This window comes from Zootoca vivipara, chromosome 16, assembly GCF_963506605.1.
Source record: "Zootoca vivipara chromosome 16, rZooViv1.1, whole genome shotgun sequence".
In the NCBI taxonomy this organism is placed as follows: domain Eukaryota; kingdom Metazoa; phylum Chordata; class Lepidosauria; order Squamata; family Lacertidae; genus Zootoca; species Zootoca vivipara.
Genome location: NC_083291.1, coordinates 32,278,100 through 32,296,861, shown reverse-complemented (window position 1 = coordinate 32,296,861; position 18,762 = coordinate 32,278,100). Strand labels below are relative to the sequence as shown.

At 47.7% G+C, this 18,762-nt stretch overlaps 1 protein-coding gene across 4 annotated transcripts in view; it reads left to right on the top strand.

The window, feature by feature from the left end:
- DOCK6 (dedicator of cytokinesis 6) overlaps nt 1-18,762 on the top strand; it is a 111,451-nt gene that overhangs the window by 77,621 nt on the left and 15,068 nt on the right. For 3 of the 4 annotated variants that reach the window (XM_060268862.1, XM_060268860.1, XM_060268859.1), the window contains 7 exons: nt 823-957; nt 2,207-2,359; nt 3,691-3,849; nt 5,344-5,444; nt 7,637-7,829; nt 8,193-8,336; nt 10,381-10,512. In XM_060268862.1, the coding sequence (XP_060124845.1) occupies nt 823-957; nt 2,207-2,359; nt 3,691-3,849; nt 5,344-5,444; nt 7,637-7,829; nt 8,193-8,336; nt 10,381-10,512 (1,017 nt within the window). The other variant, XM_060268861.1, reaches the window with a different exon arrangement.

Sequence of the window (18,762 nt, the reverse complement as noted above, 5' to 3'; positions counted from 1 at the left end):
AAAAGTTCTCTCCAGTTTTTCTATTATCGATAAAGTGTTCCTTGGAGTGCATTGAGAGCCACATCTATCTTCTTTGTCCTTGGCTCTTTCATAGCTGTTTTGATTCTCTGTTGCGGTTATGCCGAGCTGGGCTCTCCTAGGTAGTCCGGGGGGCTGGAATATGATAGTGATATGATAGCCATGTTCAAATATATAAAGGGATGTCATATAGAGGAGGGAGAAAGGTTGTTTCCTGCTGCTCCAGAGAAGTGGACACGGAGCAATGGATTCAAACTACAAGAAAGAAGATTCCACCTAAACATTAGGAAGAACTTCCTGACAGTAAGAGCTGTTCGGCAGTGGAATTTGCTGCCAAGGAGTGTGGTGGAGTCTCCTTCTTTGGAGGTCTTTAAGCAGAGGCTTGACAGCCATATGTCAAGAATGCTTTGATGGTGTTTCCTGCTTGGCAGGGGGTTGGACTGGATGGCCCTTGTGGTCTCTTCCAACTCTTATGATTCTATGAATTCAGTGGCCAGTATAGCTCTTAGTCCTTTGCCATCTTTAGCAGAGGCAGCAAAACACCTAAGGTGTGCAGATGATAAGCTTTGCTTGTTTGTTTTGCATAGTCACACCTCTGCCTCGGCCACTCATGTCCCAGTGACTTCCATGGGCTTCTTGGTGCAAGATGAAGTCTGGCCCGGATAAAGCCTCACCATGTTACAAATGGGGCTACACATTCTTTGATGGAGGGGTTCCTAATTTGAGTACAATTTCCCACCCCCTCCCCATTTTTTCTTTCTTTCTCTACCCCCCCCCCTCTCCTCCCCGGTTTCCTCTCCACAGACTGTGATCTTATCGGAAGCCAAGGAGAGTGTCCTGGGCGGGGTGCTGAGGGTGCTTCTGCACACAATGGGCTGCACTCCCAGTGCTGCCTTCCTGCAACACTGCTTTGCTACCCAGAGGGCGCTAGTCAGCAAGGTGAGTGCTGCTTGGTTGGGAAATCTCCGCGGAAGTGAATGTTGCAGTTGAATTCCACACTGCCAGGGAGTGTGGTGGAGTCTCCTTCTTTGGAGGTCTTTAAGCAGAGGCTTGACAGGCATATGTCAAGAATGCTTTGATGGTGTTTCCTGCTTGGCAGGGGGTTGGACTGGATGGCCCTTGTGGTCTCTTCCAACTCTATGATTTTGCAAAACATCTTGCTCTGCTCCTGAGAAGACACTGCAGGGAGACTATTGGCTTGTCTGCATCCAAGCTCACTAGCTCTGGTTGTAAGTGGAGCCAGGAACAAGAAGGGCTTATCTATTCCTCAGGTTGTTAGCTTCTGTCTGTCACCGCTCATTTTCTCCAGCCTTTAACTCTGCTGTAGGGGCTTTGCTCTGCAGGGAGCCCCCTTTTTCTGAGATTGTCCACAGCAGAGTGTGCTTACTTAAGTGTGTGTGTGTGTGTGTGTGTGTGTGTGTGTGTGTGTGAAACAAACAAATAAACACAAATATAAAACCAGATACCAACCTCAGTACTACAGAGCATATACTGGGAATCCTCCCAACTTCACAATGCATGTTTCCAAAATATCTTTCAAAACATGATGTCCAGATGTAAGACCTGTTTCACGCCTCCTGCACTTATTGACCAAGCCAATGTACTCTTCAAAAATTGTACCTGTGGGAGCAGGGGCCTGGATTCCCCAGGAATGGAGTTGATTTATGAGAGAAGTGGCCCCCGGTCATCTGAAAAGGCATCCCATTATATTTCACCCCTAGTGAGCCAGCATTGCTAAAGAGTAATGTCAGCAGCCAGCAGTTCCCATATTCTGTCACCCCACTTTCCCAACGCAAACTCTTCCTTGCTTTTCCAGAAATAAGCTGTTTCCATGCCTAGGTGGTTTATTGAATAAGTGCTTTATTTCAGCCTTGAAAGATGGAGACCAAAGCCAGCCCTGGGTCCATTATGATTTGAGTCTACTTAATTATGATACTGCAGATCTGGAACAACCTCTGTAAAAGGGCCTGACAGACCCCTCCCTTTATGCTTCCAAGGGCTGGGTGAAAACCTGATTCACAGAGGTTTTTATTATTAAATCTTACCGCTCTTGAGTGCGTTGATACCTTGCTTTTAAGATTATCAGCCTGTTGGGTTTTATGCATCTATTATACATTGCCTTGCTTACAGTCCATAGGAAGGCCAGTATTACCATTGTTAGATAAAATAACTCGTCTCTTGCTTGCAGTTTCCCGAAATGCTTTTCGAGGAGGACACAGAACTGTGTGCTGACCTGTGTCTGCGCCTTCTCCGCCATTGCAGTAGCAAGGTGGGCACCATCCGCACCCATGCAAGCACCTCGCTCTACCTTCTCATGCGACAGAACTTCGAGATTGGCAACGTAAGTGCTCATTGGAGTAAGGAGGTGCTAGAGCTGTCCTCTGTCTCTTCTGCTGCAAGGGTGCTTCCTGGGAGCAGGCCTGGGCTATCACCAGAGTCCAAGTAGTTGTTGTTGTTGTTTGAATGAATGAATGAATGGATGAATGGATGAATGAATGAATTTATATACCGCCCTATACCCAGAGGTCTCAGGGCAGTTCACAGTAAAGATCAACATAAAACCCACAATATACTCAAAATAAAAACAACAACCCAATAACACCCCCCCCAAAAGAAATCCACATTTTAAAAGGACATAGGATGTCAATCAGATCAGTCAATGGCCTGGTTAAAAAGGAACATTTTTGCCTGGCACCTAAAGGTGTATAATGAAGGCGCCAGGCGAACTTCCCTGGGGAGAGCATCGCACAGGCGGGGAGCCACTACAGAGAAGGCCCCGTTCTTGTGCTACCATCCTCTGGACCTCTTGAGGAGAAGGCACACGAAGGAGGGCCTCAGAAGATGATCTCAGGATCCAGGTAGGTTCATTGATCCCTGCAGGATTGCCACGTTGCACAAACCCTTTTCCTGCCTCTGTTCTCTTCCCCCACCTCTGTCAAAATTTAAATTGTAAGCTCCTTGGAGCCAGGGGCCCGTCTCGTGATTCGGTTACTTTGTAAAATACAGCGTACACTGATGGCGTTATGTAAATAAAAGTAATACGTTTGTACCAGCCTGGATGCCCCAGCTGACATCCTTCAGTTGCTGCTATGGAAAATGGGAGAGGATCTCCTCCAAGACGCTTCCAGACACCTGCTGCTCTCAGAGCCTTAAGGCCATGAGCCAGGGCCGGCTCTAGGGGTAGGCACGGCGCCCGGGCGCCCAACATGCTTGGCAGCTCCTTCAAAGTGTTTTTGGATTCTGTTTCCATGAGTTGCCAAAAGCAACAGTTTTGGATTGTTACCTAACTTGTATCCCTGGGGTGGGGGTGGTCTTAGAGAAAAGCATGCGCATTAATGTTGTGTAGGAAAGAGGAGTGGAAATGAAACAAAGAGCATCAATGCTGAAAAGAAGCATGCTCTCCTAAGTAGTGTAAACCTCTTTAGTTTTAACAGTTGGCTAAGCAATTACTATTCACATTTTAAAGGAAATAATACCAGTGAAGCTTTAATCTTAAAGTGTTCCGAACTAGCCATTTTTCTAGGTGATTTTAAATTTAAACCAGTCCACTCTGGAACTGTGTTCTGCAGAATCCGTTCCGAGCATCGCCTCTGCTTTCATTTGGTTCGGGATTTGAATAATCTTTCTGGCTTGCCCTGCCTTGCTGACTCCTGTGGCGTCTCTCCTGCACAGAACTTTGCCCGAGTGAAGATGCAAGTCACCATGTCCCTCTCCTCGCTTGTGGGAACGTCGCAGAACTTCAATGAAGAGCACTTGCGGCGCTCATTGAAGACCATCCTGACCTATGCCGAGGAAGACCCGGAGCTGCGAGAAACCACATTTGCTGAACAGGTACATTGGATGGGAGACCCATAAACAGTGGGTCTGGCAGTGCCCAGGAGTTGGGCTGTGGCTTGGGCTGGTACCTTCTGACCCTGGCAGTCTCTTCTATAGCTTCTGCAATTAATTATGAACAATTTAATCTGCATTGGGATTTCTAGGCAATTTCTCAAGAATGCATGTGTGATAGATACAGTGCTTTTTTTCTTTAAAAAAAATGTTTAGGGGTACTCTCATTTTGACTCAAGAAAATCACCACTCTATAGTTCAAATCGGGGGAAATAAATAGAGTAAATGGACAAAAGTACAAAGATTCACAAAATGTTTAGGGGTATGTGTGCCCCCAGCGAAAAAGTACTGGATAGATATATTGGATTTATTTAAAAATATTAGGATGCTTTATTTACCATATAACAATGTATGATCAAACTAAAGCAAACATTTTGCTATTTTTTATAAATAAAAATATTTATTAAAAAAACTGAAATGTGATACTATGGGACTTTTCACTAAATTTGAAACATAAATCTTCCCAGGTAATAAAAATGTTTCCCCAAATACTTAACAGTATACGTATTGTATACTGTAGTCATATTGTAGAATCCTATGGAAATACCAAGTACGAGCCTAAGTGAGAAAAAAATGATCACCTCCTATATCAGAATATTTCGATCTTTTTTCTTGAACCAGAATTATAGTATTCAATAGAAACAGTGGTGGATCTTGGGGTCTCAAATTCAGTGGCACCCTGTGTGACACCAGAGTTCAGCACCCCTCTGTCTCTCGCGTTCCAATGTAAACCATAGTTGTGTCCCCGGCAGCACCAAACTGGTCATGCTCCCCTAAATTGCTTAAAATGGTTATATACTCTGGGAAATGGTTAGAGCATGAGTAGGCTAACGTGTAAGTCCTGGCGGCTGGATCTGGCCCAATCGCCTTCTAAATGCAGCCTGTGGACGGTCCAGGAATCAGCATGTTTTTACATGAGTAGAATGTGTGCTTTTATTTAAAATGCATCTCTAGGTTATTTGTGGGTCATAGGAATTCGTTCATTCTCCCCCCCCCCCAAAAAAAATAGTCTGGCCCCCCCACAAGGTCTGAGGGACAGTGGACCGGCCCCCTGCTGAAAAAGTTTGCTGACCCCTGGGTTAGAGTATCTAAATTTTGAAATGGCTTAGATGCAGCTAAGCCAGTGTCTACCAAATGTGATGAAGATGCAAGAGATTAATTATTAGACCTGGTTTTGCTGTTCTTTCTCCTCCTAGAAAGTGGGGAGATTTTTTTTGGGGGGGGGTATCAGGATCAAGGTGAACACAGCCCATAAGTGAACAAGGCTATGCCCAACTCGATCCTGTCGGTAAGTATTGCATCAGGGATGCCCTCTTTCGCAAGTGCCTTTACCTGAGTGCTTGCGGCATCCTCACTCTTGATGGAGGCAATCCTGTGTTCTTGTGCCTGCTCTCCATGCTTGTGACTTAGAAGGTGCTTCCTCCTTTCCCCGACCAGGTTCAAGACCTAGTCTTCAACCTGCACATGATCTTGACAGACACGGTAAAGATGAAGGAACACCAGGAGGATCCAGAGATGCTGATAGACCTGATGTACAGGTGAGACAGTGGCCAGTGCTCTGGGTACGGAAGCAGCAGGAAGGCCCAGAGGCAAGCAAGCCTTGCTTTCTTAGCCTCAGTTCCCCAAAGGGAGGGTGTCAAAATGCAGGAGCCAGTGTGGCTGCATTTGGACCCGAGACAAAAGAAGGTTCATATCTCAGATCATCCACAAACTCATTGGCTGTTGGCAAGCCTGTTGCAGCATGAGATATCTACCTGCTTTTACACCTGCCTCATCTGTTGCATATGGTGAGAGCTCCTGTTTTTGCTCCCACTCAGCAAGTAATGGAAGTGGGTGAGCTGGCCTCACAGCCAAGGAGATAGCTATGCTGTCCAGGATAACCTTAATATGAGGGGACCAAGCACTCTGGGGCTGGAAAAGGGTAGTCTGGGGAGTGTGCACCTTCCAGAGAATATTAAAGGAGAAAGTCACACTAAGTGGTAACATTGCTGTGGGGTTGGGGAGAGCCTTGCAGGTGTTCATCTCTTGGTGGATGTGTGTAAGTTTGTAGGATTAATCAACCCAGGCAGAAAGCATTGGCACAAATGGGACCACATCATGGAGGTGGGGAATGTCTGTTGCTCCTTGTGTTGATGTAAATGTATTGAGATGTGTTGCGGTATATGTACATGTACATGACAAACATAGCCACTGTTCGTGCATCACTCACTCATGTCCTACAACAACAACAACAAAAACAATTTATTTATACCCCACCCATCTGGCTGGGTTTTCCCAGCCACTCTGGGCAGCTCTCAACAGAACATTAAAAACATGATAAAACATCAAACATTAAATACTTCCCTAAACAGGGCTGCCTTCAGATGTCTTCTAAAAGTCAGATACCGTGTTTCTCTATAAGACATGCCTATAAAATAAGCCATGGCACAATTTTCTCAAGGCAATAAAATATAAGGCATCCCCCCAAAATAAGACATGCTGGGGTACCGGTACTATACCGTGCTGGGAGCAGGTCCGGATGGCGCTTCCGTAAGGAACAGGAAAAGGAAGATGCCTTTCCTTGCCGGAAGCGTGGAGTTCAGATGGAGCGGGAGCCGGCAGAAGCTGCAGCATGCCCTGCGCCGAGCCCCGACCCAGCAGGACCCTGCGCGACCCACAGCTCGCGCCGCGCCAAGTCCCGACCCAGCAGGACCCGGCAAGGGCAGCAGCGTGCGCTTTGCCGAGTCCCGGTGGAGCGGGAGCCGGCAAAGGCAGCAGCGCACGCTTTGCCGAGCTCCAACCCAGCGGCGGGACGCAGCAAGAGCTGCAGCACGCGGCGCGCCGAGCCCCGACCCGGCAGGACCCAGCAGCGTGCCCTGCTGAAGCGCCAACAAAGCGCCCAGCAGTGCAGCAGCAGCAGCAGCCAGTTCCGGGCGCCAAGCCGCAGCGGGAAGAGGTAATTTTAAACAAATAAGACACCCCCGAAAATAAGCCATAGGCTTATTTTCTTGAGTAAAATAAATATAAGACGGTGTATTAAAATGTGAGAAACACGGTAGTTGTTTATTTCCTTGACATCTGATGGGAGGGCGTTCCACAGGGCAGGGGCCACTACCGAGAAAACCCTCCGCCTGGTTCCCTGTAACCTCACCTCTTGTAGTGAGGGAATTGCCAGAAGGCCCTCAGAGATGGACCTCAGTGAATGATGGGGTTGGAGACGCTCCTTCAGGTCTACTGGGCCCGAGGCTGTTTAGGGCTTTAAAGGTCAGCACTAACACTTTGAATTGTACTCAGAAATGTACTGGGAGCCAATGTAGGTCTTTCAAGGCGGGTGTTATATGGTCCTGGCAGCCACTCCCAGTCACCAGTCTAGCTGCCACATTCTGGATTAGTTATAGTTTCTGGGTCACCTTCAAAAGTAGCCCCACGTAGAGCGTGTTGCAGTAGTCCAAACAGGAGATAACTAGAGCATGCACCACTCTGGCAAGACAGTCTGTGGGCAGGTAGGGTCTCAGCTGGCATACCATATGGAGCTGGTAGACAGCCGCCCTGGACACGGAATTGACCTGCAGCTCCACTGAACTGCATTGGCTCTCAAAATGCTATGAAAAAGGCTTCATAAGTGAAGCTCCTCCTATCTGAGCGGGAGCTTGGATTGACTTGAAGCAAGTCACCTTAAAGTGAGTCAGTAGCAAAGCCAGCCATGGAACTCAGGACTTCTGTCCCTGATCATTCATTACCTGCCTCTCAGGATAGCCAAGGGGTACCAGACATCACCGGATCTGAGGCTGACCTGGCTGCAGAACATGGCAGCGAAGCACTCTGAGCGTGGGAACCATGCAGAGGCCGCTCAGTGTCTGGTGCACTCCGCTGCCCTGGTAGCCGAGTACCTGAGTATGCTGGAGGACTGCCGCTACCTACCTGTGGGCTGTGTCACTTTCCAGGTATGAAGAAGGCCAAGGCCAAGGCATCATTTCAAAAAAAGAAGGCTGGTCTGCATCGAAGGCATTGAGCAGCTCTTCTCTGTTCTTTCTTAGCTTCAGTACTTACTCGTAGCCCCAGTCCTACTTTCCTGCGGGAGAGATAAACAAACAGAGGGGGTCTGCCTCCCATTTCTGCTTCCCCTAAACCCAAATGTGGGGTGATGCCCAGATGTTCCCTGCCCCTAGCAAGGCCTCTGCTTCCCTAAGGCCCCGAAGACCTAGAGTTCTTGCCTTGTTCAACTGACAGGCTGTTTGGGAGGGAAGAGTGAGAAGATTTGTGTGCCCTCCCCCCCACCCCAACAGTAACATCTGCCCTTTTCCAAGAACATCTCTTCCAACGTGCTGGAAGAATCTGCCGTCTCGGATGACGTCCTGTCCCCTGATGAAGAGGGCATCTGCTCTGGGAAGTACTTCACCGAGCAAGGGCTGGTTGGGTTGCTCGAGCAGGCAGCGTCCTCCTTTACTATGGTGAGAACTTGAACTTTTTTACTTTCAGTGTACAAGAGCATTCCCTGTGCTTGAGGGGTGGCAGCCGCCTTCTCTTGCTGCAGTAGGTGGCTGAATCCCAGGTGTGTAGACTCCTGGAGATTGATTGGGCACCAGCGCCATAGAACACAGCTTTTTGTGCACATATTTCTGCTTCCTTTTAAAACTGCAAATGGCTTAGAAACCTGAATGGTCTGGATTGTGGGTGGGAGGGTGGGTGGGTGAGTGGGACTTGAATGGTCACAGAGAGGCTGTGTTTTCTGCCCTTCCCATAGCAGCCAATTCTTGTAAATTCTTCCCCACCTGCTTTCTTCTATCTCTGTTATTGTCTGTTTTTCTGTAAGCTTCAGCCGTCTTTTCGTTGGCTGCATTCATTCACTTTGATTGTTTCCAGATGCTCAGTTTGCACAGCCTTAAATGCGCCACTGCTTATCTGGGATGCCTTTCCTCAGGGAAGGAGCACTCTGGTTTCAGGAGTGTTGCTTTTTCCACTTCTCGGTAATACATTTAGGCAAGTGGCCAATTGTGTTTCCCTGCAGGTATCTCAGCCCCTCTGTTTTCAGTGAAAATTAAAGTATGTGGAGGGCCGAAGACCTCTCTCCCCCTCCCACACTGCCTTTAAAACAAGGCGCACACAAAAAAACCACCTCCTGGCGCATGAAGCTGCAGTAGGTGGTGATTGTAAAGAAACATTTGTGTAAAGTAGTGTGAATTCATACAGTTCATTTCCAGAAGCAGAAGTAGGAACCTGGTTGTAAGCCACAAGTCACAATTAGCTCCTTCCCCCTGCCCCGTTGGACCAAAACGGCTCAGGACTGCAATACCTCAAGGACCGGAACAGCTACCAGATTTTTAGAAGGCATCTGAAGGCAGCCCTGTTTAGGGAGGCTTTTAATGTTTAATAGATTATTTTATTTTATTTTTCTGTTGGAAGCCGCCCAGAATGGCTGGGGAAACCCAGCCAGATGGGTGGGATATAAATAATAATAATATATTATTATTATTTCCATATGAACCTACCCAGACCCTGAGATCATCTTCTGAGGCCCCCCTTCGTGTGCCTCCTCCTTGAAAGGTTCGGAGGGTGGCAACACAAGAACGGGGCCTTCTCTGCAGTGGCTCCCCATCTGTGGAATGCTCTCCCCAGAGAAGTTCGCCTGGCGCCTTCATTATACACCTTTAGGCAAAAACTTTCCTTTTTAACCAGGCCTTTGGTTGATCTGATTTACACCCCATGCCCTTTTAATATGTGGGGGGTTTTTTGCAGGGGGGTTTTATTGGGTTGTTGTTTTTATTTTTATTACCGTATGTATTTTGTGGTTTTATATCTTTTAAAAAAAATATTTATTGAATGTTCAAAAAGTACATAATTATATGTGCAGTAAACATGGTGAGATGTAAATAAAAGAGAGAAAAAGAAAAAGAGAAACAGAATCCGTGTAGAAGGGAAAGTAAAGGGGGGCTGGGGAACCAAAACTGTATATTTTACAAGGTTGTTATTGTACTTCACCAGTATTTGTAAGAATGGATTCCAAATATCATTGAATTTGTCCATGGCAAGCCTGCGTTTATATGCAAGTTGTTCATATGCTGCGAGTTTGTACAGTCATGACCTCGGTTTGCGACCGCAATCTGTTCCGGGGAGTTTGTATAAGTCTTCAATCCAATCGTAGAAGGGAATTTTATATCTTGATTTTATTCTGTGAACCGCCCTGAGACCCCCGGGTATAGGGCGGTATATAAATTCTAATAATGATGATGATGATGATGATGATGGTGATGGTGATGATGGCAGTCTTAGTAAAGCTTCTTCCCTTAGGAGAGACTTAACTGCCTTCCAATGAAAGTTAAAACTTTTTGCAGGCAAGCTGTGCTTGCATATTTCCAAATAGGCCTCCACCTTGACTGGGGGCTCTGTGAGGTTCTAGCCATGCGTGGCCCAGTTGCCTTACCCCCTGCAGCCCCACGTTAGGTCTTCCCCATGAGGACCGAAGTGACTTTCTGAATTCCTTCTCGCTCTCTTCAGGGTGGGCTTTACGAGGCTGTCAACGAGGTCTACAAGATCCTCATCCCCATCCATGAAGCCAACCGCGACTTCAAGAAGTTGGCAGTGCTGCATGGCAAGCTGCAGGATGCTTTCAACAAGATAACCGACCAAGTGAGTGCAGCTTTTTGGACAACCTTTTTCAAACAAATGGCCACATTCTCCCCCCCCCCCCCGCAGGGGCCACATTCTTTTCCAGGGGCCGCAGGCAAGAGGTGGGTGCAGTCGGAGGCAGTAAACGTAGATTTTACCTTTGTACAGTGGGCTAGTTTCTATACATAATGCCCCCACCTGCCTCTGCCATCCAGACAGTCAAGAGGCATTATAAGGGTTCAAAGACATATTCCAGCCAGGCAAAAGCACTTGGGGTGTGAAGCGAAAGCCGGTGAGGGGTGTGGCCTGGGGAGAGGGGGCGTGGCCTAGGAAGGGTTCTGAGGGCCCAATGTAGATGCCTGGAGGGTCACATTCAGCCCTGGGGCCTGAGATTCCCCACTCCTGGTCTCTAGAGCTTTTTTTGCAATGACTTGTTAGGGCGATGGCTGAAGTAAGAGAGCCAGCATAAGCTCTCCTTCCTCCATGGTTGCCTGTCAAAATAAGTAAACGTGACGTGAATTTGGCGGATCGGAGACGGTTGCAACTGGAGACTGAAATCTGAATGGTCTGAATGTCAGAGCCCAAAAACTGTTTTGCTGGGGAAACTTTGGGGCTGTGGCATGGGAGTTCCGAGCTTTGGCATAGTGTAAATCAAGATGCTGTGGGCAGTGTTCATAGCGGAGGTGCAATTTATGCACTCAGTTGAATGGACAGTGCTGCTTTGAGACAGAGAGAAGTTCTCTGGGGCCTTGTGACAGTATGAGGAAAGCATACTGAACTGGAACCCATAGCCTGTTCCCCGCTCCCGCCCCCCACAAAAAAACCCCTCTGTTGAATCATAGAGAGAGGAATGTGCCAGTATGGGTTCGGTATAGAACAGCCAGGAATCCAGAATTCTAGGATTTGCTCCATACAGGATTAGAGCCTAGTGGGGATGCTGCCAAGCCAGAACTTATGGCTCTGTTCTTGTAATCAGAGCTAAACAGGGAGCTCCACTGATTCCTATGGGGTTCACTTGGGTATTCTGTCAAATGCGGACGGTGCCAACCCTGGGAAAAAGGTGAAAAGAGCTATTGAGCTGATGGATCTATACTGTTTGCAGGTGGCATTTTAAACCAAAACATCCCTCCCTGCCCTCCTGGGCCAAGGTCAAAGTTGTGTTCAAAGTCTCAGGTTGGCAGTGTGCTAGTCTTTGCGGCTGGGTCTTGCAGATGATGGTCGAATACACTTTGAAATGAGCTGGGATTATCGTGCCATCTCCTGCTTGCTTCTTCAAGAAGTTGGCAGTGGTTGGGATGCCTCACAAGAACAGGAATTGTTATGTTCAGATCGGCCTGTGACCATTCAGGGTTATGCCTGGGCATAGCCTGAGATCAGCTTGTGACAAGACGAGTGCAGAGTTTTGAAAATAAATCAATAACCACCTTCTTCTTCCTGTTTTCTCTGTTCCCTTCCTGTCCTCTCCGTCCTGTCAATCAGGCCTCTGGCTGGGAGGTAGGCTGCATCATGTCTTACATTTTCTGTGTCGGTGTTTGTGTGAGTGTGCATGTTGCTTCCGTAATCTCCACTCTCCTCTGTGCACTTACCGCCAAACTCCTCCTCTAGCTGGCATTGTTGGTGCAGTTATTGCAACTTTTAAACTCTCTCTCTCTCTCTCTGTGTGTGTGTGTGTGTGTGTGTGTGTGTGTGTGTGTGTTTGTCAAGGGGTGGCGGTTATTGTTTCTGTTTCTTGTTATGGTACATATTTTTGTGTTTCTATATTGTAAGATGCCCTGTGATCTTTGGATGAAAGGGAATATGGGAATTTAATCAATGATAATGACACCAAAGTGGGAGCCCCTGAACTTTCTTGTGCAGGCTGAGCAAGGCAAATTTTGTGCGTGCCTCAAAATGGCAGCAATCCTCAGGGAAAATAGACAGAAACAGTGCGGTTTCATGGTCCCACCCGGGATCATAGTTCCAAATCTATGCCATTATCCTGCACGCTACAGTACTCTTGCAAATAATGTTTGCTGTAAATGTCAGAGGCTGGCTACTGACAAAAGGCCTGCTGGACATATGGAGGCTGTATCTTGCAGCAGCAAAGCACTCTTACTTTTTCACTCTATGAGACATAGCTGTTTTGCTATAAGGAAGATTGCAGATGAGGGCCTAGCGTCTGGGAAAGGAGCACCACTGTGTGGCAGAATCCTACTGGAAGGCCCAAGAGAATGGACTTGACCCTGTCTGCAGAGACCCCAAAGGCCTTCTCTGTCTTTTCTGGGGCCCCTCTAGTTAATACGTTTGGTGTAGGCTAGGACCGGTCAGTTTGTTCCATGACTAAAGTGATGGAACTGCATTCATATTTTCACAAGCTTTGTTCCAAGACTGCAGTTGGCAAAGGGTGTTTTATTGTGCTTTTGGAGTGTGTCTATTGAGTGGCAGCTTCCTGTACTACAGATTCTCAGCAAGAAGCACAGGTGGCCTAACTCCCCATTCAAGAGAAGCCCATCCTTTGAAACTAGATTGAACAGCCCAAACTGCTTCTGTGCTGCAGGGTACCAAAAGCAGGCAAACAAAAAGCATGTGCCTCCTGTTCAGCCCCTTTGAAAAAGCTTGTGCTGCCAAGCTCTTTGTCCTCCCACTATCCTGGCAGTCTTCCAGTGACGAGGAAACACACCACGACACAGCTTTGCAGAGGGTAGCATGCTTTGCCCTTGCTACTATTATTAACTGCCCTCCAGCTGCCACTGGTGGCCCCTTCCTTCTCCTGTTGCCACACCAGGAGCTTATGCAGAACCATAGCTCTGTGATAGAGTGTCTGGCTACAAGCAAAAAATGGCAGGTTGAATCTCCAGGTATGGATGGGAGAGACTGCTGCCTGAAATCCTCAAGAGCTGCTGCCGGTCAGCGCAGACATTTCTGAGCTAGATAGACCAGTGGTCTGACTCAGTATAAAGCAGCTTCCTATGTTCCATCTTGCCCAGGGAGGGGAGAAAAAGAAGCAGAAGCAACTTTTTAAAAACAACAACAACAACAAGCAGTGGTTTGCCTTCTCTGTTTTATGAACTAATGTTTAGTTGTTATTGTCAGGGGGACTCCTTACAGGGACCCTCCCCCAGTCATCCTGACCAGCACTTCACCCAGTGACAGCGCTAGCAGCGGGTCAGGAGGAGGGAATGAGGAATGGAGCGGGGTGGAGAGGGGGCTCTCAGACGTGTCAGAGCCTAGGCACCGACCCAGCTGGCCAGAGGGGGAAGGACAGCGCAGCGAGGTGCTGGAGCCTCTGCAAGGATGTGAGAAGGAACGTAGCCCCTTCCAGCGCCCAAATTGAGGCGCGCACCCACACGCAGGGCTAGGGGGAGGCGCTTTGGGGTGCCCAGGCTTTTATGCTGGTCCAAGACGCGACGGGAGCCATTGCCGGGTTCTGAATCGGACTAGGCAGTCATGTTTTCTGATATCTCTGCACTGTAAATAATATGCACAATGAAACTCTGAAAGACAGAGCGGACTGGAGCGTCTTTACTCGAGAGCAGCCGCAACAATCCCCTGACAGTTATCATTTAAAAAATAATAATTTTATCTGAACTGCTTTGTGAGGTCTGAAAACAGCTCTATAAATGCCTTCGATCATAGTTGGGAGTGGCAATCCTTCCTTTTGGGGGCTCTCAGCCACCGCCAGAGCCACACACACCTGACTGAGGCAGGCAGGTAGCCAGCATCACTCTTAGCTACAGTCCCCTTGGTCCAGCTCACCCTGCAGATTTGTGCCCCTGGCCTTTGTCCCCTTGCACATATCCTGCAGCTGGTGCTGTCCATGCTCCTCTCCCTGCTGCTTTGCTGAGGCCCTTCCTGCAGCCTCTCTATGGCACCTCCCTCAGCTGGTGGGTCCTTGCATAGCGTGCAACTGGAGAGCCCTGTGCCTGCTGCTCACTCACTGCTTTCAATTGTTGGGTGGGGAGAAGGAGCTGTCCTGGCCATACTCTTCTTGCCCTTCCGATTCCATTCTCTTCTCCCCATCCCCATTTCTCAAAGCAGCTGCTTAGGGATCGTGACCTCTATCCTGGAGGCCTGCCCCCTGCATCCCATATGCTTGGAGGGTCTGGAAGTGTATGCTCAGAAGTGTTTCTCTGTAATGAGATCCGCAAGTGGATAACAGGGTTTTGTTAAGGTAAGAGGTTAGGGTCGTTGTGACTTCTACTTTTGCAGTCCTTTGTCAAGCAAAGTTAATAAATGATCCAGCACCAGGTACCATCCATTTAAGCAGGTTGAGAAAATGCAGCGCAAGTAATAAAATTGTTTGCTTGTTTGAAAATTTGCACCCAGATTTACAATGTGCTCTTCTCTTTACCAGAGCCAAGGCAGTAAACATATATGTAGTTAGGAGACATCAAAGTATGACTTCAAAGTACAGAATGGCTCGAATCACATTCAGTTCAGCCCTCCCATAGTTGGGTAATAACAAGGTGCTTAAAAGCTGTTCTGAAAAGGGAAACCTGCTGGGGCCACTCTCAAGAAGGCCCCCATGCAGGGCGTAATGACTGTCATTAAGAGACTAGATACTAGCTTCTGATGCTAGAGATAATATATAGCCATCGTGACTAGAGATATTGATAGCCATTCCCTGTGAATATGTCAGATCCCCTTTTGAAGCCATCAGTTAAGTTGGTGGCCAACTCCCCATTTTGTGGGAGTGAATGCCATGATTTAACTACAGCACTGTGTGAGGAAGTGCTTGCTTTTGTCTCTCCTGAATCTTCCCAATATTCAGCTTGGATTGTTCCAGTGTAGTATGGTGGGGTGGAGGGGGAATACCTTTTATCCACACCATGCCCTTCTCAAACATCCCTTTCTAGTCCCCCCCCCCAAAAAATTAAAATGTCCCAGGCATTATCTTCCCTGGGTAGGCAGCCTCTTCCTAGTCTGTTCAGTATTTTTCATTCAGCAATCTTATCTTCGCCTACTAAAATACTCAAAGCAAATTTAGTGCATTTCCAGAACTTTTATCTGGTTTAAAGATTCCGCTTGTACACCGGCATGTCTTTTTACTAAGAGCAGCACCCCGATCCTGAGTTTTGTGTGTGTTCAGATGTATTCACCCACACACACCCCTTAGAACAAACATGCACAGTGTGAAAGAATGGAAGGGATGTGGGTTTTTTGGCAGTGAAGTGCTGTGTTGACATCGTAGCATGCACCTCTACAGTGGATCCTAAGGATTTTGGGAATAGAGGTTCCTAACGTTCTTAACCTGTTTGGTATTTGTTAGCTTTTACCTGTCCCAGAACTGATTTTCCATTAAAAAGATAGACCACAAGAAAAGCATCACCCGTTTTAAGTCTCTTAGTATCACAAAAACACTGCATTGTTGGGTGTTGTGGGGACTCAGAACAAGAGCTGAGTAGAGAAATTCTTTGTTTCTTACTGTCACTGGACAGATGAGAGAATTGGAAGTGGTCCATATGGGGATTCTAACTCCACATACCAAAATCTTCCAGGTCTTTAGGGATCAGGGCCATTCTGGTGAGCTAATCCCAAGCCATTGCTTGCTTCGAAGTTTGTTTAATTCCCTCAGCCTAGGTAACTTGGGGGGATGTGGGTGACACTGTGGTCTAAACCACTGAGCCTCTTGGGCTTGTCGATCAGAAGGTCGGCAGTTTGAATCCCCACAACAGGGTGAGCTCCCGTTGCTCGGTCCCAGCTCCTGCCAACCTAGCAGTCCGAAAGCACACCCAAAAGTGCAAGTAGATATATAGGTACCGCTCCGGCAGGAAGGTAAACAGCGTTTCCGTGCGCTGCTCTGGTTTCGGTGTTCCGTTGCGCCAGAAGTGGCTTAGTCATGCTGGCCACATGACCCAGAAAAACTGTTTGCGGACAAACGCCAGCTCCCTTGGCCAGTAAAGCGAGATGAGCGCCACAACCCCAGAGTCGTCTGCGACTAGACTTAACAGTCAGGGGTCCTTTACCTTTACCTGGGTAACTTATAGCTGGTAGATGCCACCTGGCTATGTCTCTGTCCTTTTGGTTGGATTGTCTACCTACCTGTTGGTCCCTCTGCTCAAGATACTTGCTTTTCGAACCACTGGATTAAAATCTTGCCTGCACTGAGGCCTGGACACTTGGCATAGACTTTAGCTGACACAGCCTGTGAGGAGTAACAAGTAACCGAAGGGGTTAACTGTGTACTGTAGCACCTGACCACTGAGGAAGATATCATGTTACAGAATGTACCAGAAGTGTTTCTGTGTGTATCAGTTAGTGCACATGGATATTTCTGGGCCTATGTCAACGTCAAGTTTAGGTGGTTCAAAATATGTTTTGTGTCTTTTGGATGATTTCAGCCATTTTTCCTGGGTCATAACACTGAAAGAGAAGGGGGAGGCTGCCAAAGTGATAAAAGAGTGGGTAGCCGAAGTAGAACTGCAGTTCTCCGTCACTGTCCAGTGTTTTCAGAGTGACAGGGCGGGAGAGTTTTTGAGTGCAGAACTACAAGGGTTTTTCCGCAGCAAGGGAATTAGGCACAGGAAAACCGCCCCTTTTAGTCCACAAGAGAATGGTTTAGCTGAAAGAAAATTTAGAACGCTGTCTGAACTGGTGGAGGCAACGTTGTTTGATGCAGGACTACCCCAGATGTTTTGGGGGGAATGTTATAGATTTGTGAATTATTGTTCAAATCGCGCTTTTAATTCAGTTGTGGAAAACACACCCTACTACATGTTGTATGGCAAAGTTCCGAAGGTGCACTATTTCAGAACTTTTGGGTGTGAGGCTTGGGTTTTGATTCCAAAGCAGAAGCGCAGAAAGGGAGGATCAAGATCCAGAAAAATGATCTTCTGTGGTTACGAACCAAACTCAAAGGCTTGGAGGTTTGTACCAGCAGAGGGGGACCAAACCCGCGTTCACATTAGCAGGAGTGCTACGTTCTGTGAACAAGAGGGCTGGAGACGCATTCATGCTAACCCCGAAGTTCTTCTTGACTGGTCTTCAGGTTTTGACCAGGAAGAGGAAACTCAGGTAGCTGATGCTGGGGTTCCAGGTGCTGCAGGACCAGATCCAGGTCAGGCAGCTGGTCCAAGTGGTGTAGCTCCTAGGGAAGTGAAGCAAGTAGTCAGAGGCGCACCGACTTCACCCCAGGTCAAGCCTGGGAAGTACAGCTAACGTGGTAGTTCACCCACTTCACCCAAAGCAAGCCCAGAGGGGGCTGCAAAGCGAAGTAGGTCTCTTGACAGTGCTGCTAGTCCGAGAGAGCCACAGTCAGAGACAAGCAGTTCGGCTTTAGAGGGGGAAGATGTGGGACCACGGCGTTCAAAACGCACCACGAAAGGTAAACCACCTGAAAGGTTTTCAGCTGTCAGTGTATGGGCGAACCTAGCAGTGTGTGAGCCTGAAAGCTTTGAAGAGGTGCAACAGTTGTCAGTGGAGGAAGCTAGTAAGTGGAAAGTTGCAATGGAGAAAGAGTTGAACTCCATGCAATCTCTTGGTGTGTATAGCCTAACACAGCTGCCAGAAGGCAAGAAAACAGTCAGTTGTAGGTGGGTCTACAGGCTGAAACCCACAGTGACTGGAGAGCCTCAGTACAAGGCTAGATTAGTGGCTAGAGGTTTTACTCAGAAGAAAGGAATCCACCACACAGATGTCTTTAGTCCGACTTCGAGAGCGGAATCTTTCAGGATGCTTTTAGCGACTGCAGCGCAGAGAGGCCTAGTGGTCAACCACTTTGATGTGGACACCGCTTATTTGAACTCTGACCTCCAGGAGGAGTTGTACATGTTGCCTCCTCCAGGGTTTGAGAGTGACGTGCCAGGTCAGGTGTGGAAGCTGCACAAGTCGATCTACGGTCTGAAGCAATCCGCTAAAAATTGGAATTCATGTCTTGATTCTGTTTTGAAGAGCCTAGGTTTCAAGAAGAGTCTAGCTGACAGTTGTCTGTATCTCAGAGGTGAAGGAGAACAGCAAGAACTGTTGCTTGTTTATGTTGATGACCTGATTTGCTTAGCAAAGAGCCAGATGCAAGTGCAGAAGTTTGCAAAAGAGCTAGGCAAGAGGTTCAAATTCAAGAATCTAGGTGCAGTGAATGTTTATCTAGGTGTGCAGATAGACAGAACTGAGGATGGAAGTTTTTTGCTCAGTCAGAAAGGCAAGATTGAACATTTGCTTGAGAAGTTCAGAATGTCTGATTGTAAAGGGGTCAGAACACCAATGGAGACAAACTTTGTGAAAGAGTCACAAGTGAAGGACAAAGTAGCGTTTGAGAGTCCTGAAGTGTTTCAGTCAGCGCTAGGGAGTCTGTTG